The sequence below is a fragment of the Oryza glaberrima genome, chromosome 3 (assembly GCF_000147395.1).
Source record: "Oryza glaberrima chromosome 3, OglaRS2, whole genome shotgun sequence".
NCBI lineage: Eukaryota > Viridiplantae > Streptophyta > Magnoliopsida > Poales > Poaceae > Oryza > Oryza glaberrima.
The window spans coordinates 24,345,845-24,352,583 of NC_068328.1; the positions used below are offsets into that span (position 1 = coordinate 24,345,845).

The 6,739-nt window shown below is 43.8% G+C and overlaps 1 protein-coding gene across 1 annotated transcript; it reads right to left on the reverse strand.

The window, feature by feature from the left end:
* Positions 1–792: 792 nt before the first annotated feature.
* Positions 793–6,236, reverse strand: LOC127765702 (cationic amino acid transporter 1). Its single transcript, XM_052290645.1, has 2 exons — positions 5,741–6,236; positions 793–2,611 (listed from the first exon to the last, which is right to left on the reverse strand). The coding sequence occupies exons 1-2, from the start codon at positions 6,150–6,152 to the stop codon at positions 1,242–1,244; spliced, it is 1,782 nt and encodes a 593-aa protein (XP_052146605.1). The 5' UTR covers positions 6,153–6,236; the 3' UTR covers positions 793–1,241.
* Between the last annotated feature and the right edge of the window lie 503 nt (positions 6,237–6,739).

Sequence of the window (6,739 nt, forward strand, 5' to 3'; positions counted from 1 at the left end):
TGCCGTTGACTTTTTGACCAACGTTTGATCATTCGTCTTATTCAATTCTTTTGTGCAAGTATAAAAAAAATTATGTCATACTTATAAAACATTTGATGATAAATCAAGTCACAATGAAATAATAATAATTACATAAATCTTTTAAATAAAACGAATGGTCAAACGTTAGTCAAAAAAAGTCAACGGCGTCATACATTAAAATATAGAGGGAGTATTTTGTAAATAAGGCCCACCATAGGCTACAGTGAGTTCGGCCCATAGATAAGGCTTGATTGAATTTAGCCCACGATCACTTAATTGTTTAGAACAGTTCAGCCCACCAAAATACAGTAATTAGATGGAAATAGGGAAAGCAACCATAAACATCTTGGCCCGTAATGAAAGCAGCCCATCATATAGAAACGGCCCACTCAAAATACTATGCACGATTGCACGAAGCAGTTTGAAGCTCATCGTAGACATGTTCTGCTTGAAGCAACTGCAGCTTCTGCTTGCCCATAATCTACCTTTGTAGCCATGTAGGAGAGTTGATGGAAGGCACCTTATGTTTCTCAAGTTATTCTCATTTTCTGCTTGTACATAAGATGCTTCTTCGTAATTGTATGGTTTGGGTACCAAAAGGGGTAGTTCATGTACATGTGTGAGTTTTTTTTTTACTGTGCCACATCATTTATACATTTGGATGCTACTATTATACTTTCTAGAGGATTAGTTTTCGAGTGTATTTATATTTTGTCATAGATCCGTTCAATTCAAGCTCAACTAACAACCTTTGAACAGTGGCAATACACATTGTAAAACTGCTCATAGAGTTGAGCAAACTTTAAAAAAAAATCACTTTGATGAAACAGAGCCACCCTATGCTGTACTTCTTCTGTACAACCTTTTCGGCTATTGAATTGGATGAACAATTGACACTGGTATTCGGTAATCTATTAGATCGGGATTCAGTCACACCCATCTAGCACAAAACATTCTAAACCATTTGCATCCACACTATCTACCATTTTGTATACTCTCCAATATATATACTACATATTCCTTTTTTAATCGATGACGCTATTGATTTTTTTGGACTATTCGTCTTATTTGAAAAATTTACGTAATTATAATTTATTATGTTGTGAGTTGTTTCATCACACATATTTTAAGGTTTTGAATAAGATGAATGGTTAAACATGTGTTGAAATCATCTATTAAAAAATGGAGGAGAATATAATAGATCGACTATAGAGAGAGGGTTACATGGGCGGCGCGCTGGTCTTGGCGTCGCCGTCCTCCACCTTGCCGGCGACGGCGTCGGCGGCGAGCGCCTTGGCCGTGTCGTAGGACGCGTGCAGGCCGACGAAGAGGTAGTAGACGAGCAGCGCCGCCGTCCATATCCCGAACCGCATGAACGACTTGGAGTCGATGGAGCCCAGCAGGAAGACGTTGATGGCGATGGACGCCGACGGCAGCCACGGCACCATGGGCACCCCCCACAGCTTCGGCGCCCTCGCCTGCGGCACCAGCGCCCACAGGCTCGCCGTCGCCGCCAGCCACGCCGGCACCGTCACCGCGTACGGCACCCACCCTCCCCGGTCCAGCCCCCAGCACGTCGCCGTCGCCACCGACGACGCCAGGATGGCGGCGATGCACGCGGCCAGCCTGTTGCGGTCGGCGCGCGACGTCTCCCCGGACACGTAGTAGCGGCGGACGAGGAGCGCGACGGCGACGAGCATGAAGATGAAGAGCGTGGAGATGGAGAGGAGGTTGGAGAGGACGTTGAGGTCGGTGAAGAAGGCGATGACGGCGGTGGCGAGGAGCATGGCCACCGTGGCGTTCACCGGCGTCCCCGTCCCCGGGTGCACCCGCGCCAGCCACGGCGGCATCATGTGCGTGCGGGCGATGTGGGTGAGGTAGCGCGCCTGGCCGACGGCGCTGACGAGCAGCACGGTGGTCATCCCCTTGAGCGCGCCGAACGCGACGACGTACTTGGCCCAGCCCATGCCGCGGTCGGCGAACGCGACGGAGAAGGGCGCGTCCGGGTCGATCTCCCCGTACGGCACCATGAGGCAGAGGGTGACGGCGAGGGCGCAGTAGAGCGCGGTGGTGAGTGCCATGGCGCCGACGAGGCCCACGGGGATGTCGCGGGCGGGGTCCCTGGTCTCCTCGGCCATGGTGCTGACGGCGTCGAAGCCGATGTAGGCGAAGAAGAGCACCGCCGAGGCGGCGAAGACGCCGCGGGGGCCGTAGGGCATGAAGTCGCGGGTGAGGTTGGCGGCGTCGGCCTTGGTGAGGCCCGCGACGATGATGAAGGCGATGACGGCGACGTGGAGGACGGAGAGGACGTAGTTGAAGCGGGAGGAGGCCTTGGTGCTGAGGACGGAGAGGAGGCAGATGATGGCGATGACGGCGACGGCGATGGGGTCGAGGCGGGAGTAGTCGGCGGCGAGGGAGGCGGCGTGGATGCGGAAGTCGTTGGGGTGGTGGTTGAGGAGGGTGGCGAAGTAGGAGGTCCACGCGCGCGCCACCGCCGCGCCGCCGATGCAGTACTCGAGGAGGATGTTGCCCGCCGCCACGAACGCCATGAAGTCGCCCAGCTCCACCCGGAGGTACGCGAACGACCCGCCTGCACGTACGCATCCATCGATTCATCCATGCATCCATGGCCAATGCAGTACTGGCGGTTCTTAAATTTGTAGGAGTTATGTCATTTAGATACATAAACTCTCAAAATGCATATCCAAGTCCAAGGACTTGTCATAGTGTGTTATTTAGGTCTCAAATCGTCACAACTCCTTCAGGATCCTACATGGCGTTGATGTAGCATGCCATACATATATGACGTGGCATTATTTTAACTGACAAATGAAACCCATTTAAATTTTTCCCTTTTTCTTTTTTTCTTCTATTTTTCCCCTTTCTTCTCCTTTCTCTATGACCCGTGAAAAAAAAGGAGAATAAGAAGAAAACGAAAAAGAAAAAGAAAAGAAGAAAAAAAAAGAAAATGACATGTCACGTCCATATGGCATTGCCACATTAACGCCACGTAGGATCGTAGAGGGGATGTGTCAATTTGAGATCTAAATGATACACTTTGATAAGTTATGGGACTTAAATATGCATTTTGAGAGTTTAGAGGCATATATGACACAACCCTATAAGTTTAAGGACCGCCAATGCACTTTACTCTTTTACTCTTTTATGTATGTATGCCCCATTTCAAATTGATTAGTTTCATGTTTGCATCATTGCATGTAGCTGATTCATTTATTTTTTACTGGGTGTGTAGTTGTGTACTAATTCTTCTTCTGTTTCTTTTCTATCTCCATTAAGAAGATGATATTTGAGGGACTGATTCGATATGTTTGAAACGTGAAAAAAAAAATCCATATACACCGATTTTCTCATCTGTCTACCGTGTAATTAACATGTAAGCCTTGTTTAATTGGGAAAAATTTCTGGTTTTGATTGTCACATCAGATATACGGATACACATTTGAAGCATTAAACGTAGCCTAATAACAAAACAAATTACAGATTCCGCCAGAAAACTACGAGAAGAATTTATTAAGCCTAATTAATCAGTCATTAGCAAATGTTTACTGTAGCACAACATTGTCAAATCATGGCGTAATTAGTCTTAAAATATTCGTCTCGCAATTTACACGCAAACTATATAATTGGTTTTTTTTCTACATTTAATACTCCATACATTTATCCAAACATTCGATGTGATGAGTGAAAAGTTTTTGTTTTGGGAACTAAACAAGGCCTAATATAGTGTCATAGTATGAAAGCCAAAGTACGGTGGCTGTGAGGGCCTAGTAACCAACAAGGCCTAATATAGTGTCATAGTATGAAAGCCAAAGTACGGTGGCTGTGAGGGCCTAGTAACCCCACCAACAAGGATTGCAATTTATGTTCGAAAGTTATAAAATTTCAAACTTCCCCCCTTCCCCGCAAGCAAATATCTCACCTGAACTTTTCGGTTTATTCATTTTTATTTTTTGAATTTGGTCAATATTTATTCAAATTCAGTTATAATTTGGTAAAATTTCAAATAAATTTGTGCAAACAAAAGTTCCAAAATTCCTGAAAATTTTGGTGACACCAAAATTTCATGAAAACACTGCAACCAAGTTCAAAAAAATTATAGAAAAGTTCAACTTTTTTATAAACTTTCTTTAATGATACTCTGTTCGCGGTGGTTACCAGGTTTATCGTCAAAGGTACGGTAACCCCTCCCCTGGTAAGATAAATCCTTCGTGAAAGTACACTGTAAAGCACATTCCCTGAGAATGGTCATGTGCTCGTGCAGATAATTAAGTTTCCATCGTTTCGTTTATTCTAGGAATAAACCAAACGGTTTATTTGCAAACGAAAAATAATTTATTAATAAAATTTTTATATGCGTGTTCTTAATGATCTATAAGCAAAGGCTGAAAAATAAACTTCGATGAAAAAAAACTCAAAATCAAATCTAAATTTAAGGTTGAAAATTCCAATTTTGGCTGATAAGCATGAGCATGAGTGAAATGATGAGGTTTCAACAACAATGTACTAAATAATCATCAAATCTATGCCTCTCTATTTCGACAAACACAGCATCTGGTCAAACGGGCTCATCCAAAAATGAACTATACGCATAGTTGTCAGACAAAAGAGCAGAATTTTCCTCTAAAAAGACTTCAGAAAATTTGACCAAATCTCGACAACTTATAATTTATATTTCGTGATACCGACTTGTTGGATATGAAGTGTGAACTATCCCTTCAATATTCAAGGAATACTGACGATGAATGGTCAAATGATCAAATCATAGAGACACAAATCCTTTTTTCCTCTGGCACTAGTAATTTTCAAATGAAAGAACAGTCGGTATCAGGACTGCAAGATTCAAGAATCAATGTGAGTGGGTCTCTGACTAATCCGATCAACTTGACAGTAAAGAAAGCAACACTTGGTTGATTCCACCGTTGACCTATTATTACAAGACGAACAGGTATAAAATAAATAAAATTATACCCCCTTATCATACTGTATTGCAGGTAGCGACATGCTGTATTGCCGTATTGGTACAGTACTATAATATACATAAACAAATGCAGATTGGATCAACTGCCATGTGGTGATAGTCATCCTCAGAACAATAAATGATATTATACTTTCTCTCTATTGGTTAATTTGGCCATTCATATGGACTAAATTGTGCATGCATGCCAAGTTGCCAGCCAGTACCTTGTGTTTCTTCTACTACATCTTTTTTTAGATATTAAAAAAAATCTGCCATTTTGTTCCAAATGCATCGCATTAGAATACTTCCAATTTACATGATCCTCGTTTTCCATGAAGCTAGGACAGCTGAAATGATGCATATCCTTACTACTCAGTGAAAAAGAACTTTTCAATCAAGTAAATGATGAAAAAACAGAGTACTATGATAGATACTCTTTTCACTGAAAAAAAAAATCAAGAGCAATTCAATCTTGAGTAGCCTCCAAGGTTTGAATTTGAATTTTAAATGTTTATATTACGTTTCGAGTTGATTTTAATGTATTTTCATCCAAGTTAATTTTGCAGCTGTGGATCTTAAGTCGCAAAAAACACACATATGGAAGTTTTATTCACAGATTATTTGATACCACTAGCTATTAATAAGCATCGTGACTTAAAAAGGTAGTAATAAATACTTGTAGCGCTCGATCATGCAAATTATACGCTTGTGGAGTAGATGGTTTAATATTAATTTGTTTACCTGCAACGGGGATCTCGACGGCGAACTCGGTGTAGCAGAAGACGGAGAGCATGGCGGAGACGCCGGAGACGACGTAGGAGATGACGACGGCGGGGCCGACGGCGTTCCGGGCCTCCTGGCCGGTGAGCACGAAGATCCCGGCGCCGATGACGGCGCCGACGCCGAACCACGCCAGGTCCCACCACGTGAGGTCGCGCTTCATGTCGGCGCCGCTCCGGGCCCGCACCTCGTGAAGCTCCGTCGCGTCCAGCGACCTCGCCGTCAGCCGGTCGGCCAGCCGCGCCCCCGTGCTCCGCAGCGCCCGCCTGTACGCCTCCCAGCTCGAGAACGACTCCTCCGGGAAGAAGTCCTCCTTGCTGCACCCGCACCCTCGCCGCCTCACTCCGCCGCCGCCGCCATCGCCGACCGCCATGGCTAAGCTTGCTCTCCTCGTGGACTCCTTTGAATGAATTTGGCGGCTTTTCCCTTTGTGATGCTAGAGAATGGGGGTGAGAGCTAGCCACATCCCACATATATATACTAGATGGAACCCCACAAACCCCGCGACAGCAACATGTTTCTACGGGAGTTTTGTATGATAATATATAGTGAGAAATAACGTGAAAATAATTAACTAGACGATATAACCTTATCCGGTTTGCATCTTTGATCAATCATTAGAAAAAGTCTATAAATGATTTATGATAATTTACTAGTATGTATATAGATGATAATCTAAAAAGCATATGAGAGAAGAAAATGGAAGAAGACAATGTAAATTGACCATCTTAAGATAAAACTAATATGAGAAGAAAATGAGAGAAATAATTTAGACTTTAAGAGAAATAGTAATACTACACTTAGCCACTTAGGATATGGGAGGTCAAACGACGTGATAATTGCGGCGGTTTTAATTAATACAACTACTACTTAAATAAGAATGGTACTGAAGGAGATTAAGCTGGCAGTGAGATGGCAAAATGAAATGAGGTATCAAAAAATTCAGGAAGAATGCATCTG

Bases quoted from the DNA above. Each gene is read 5' to 3' on its own strand.
- LOC127765702 (XM_052290645.1), bottom strand. From the start codon at position 6,152: ATGGCGGTCGGCGATGGCGGCGGCGGCGGAGTGAGGCGGCGAGGGTGC. The intron at 2,612-5,740 runs GTAAACAAATTA...GCGTACGTGCAG, and splicing joins CGTCGAGATCCCCGTTGCAG to GCGGGTCGTTCGCGTACCTC.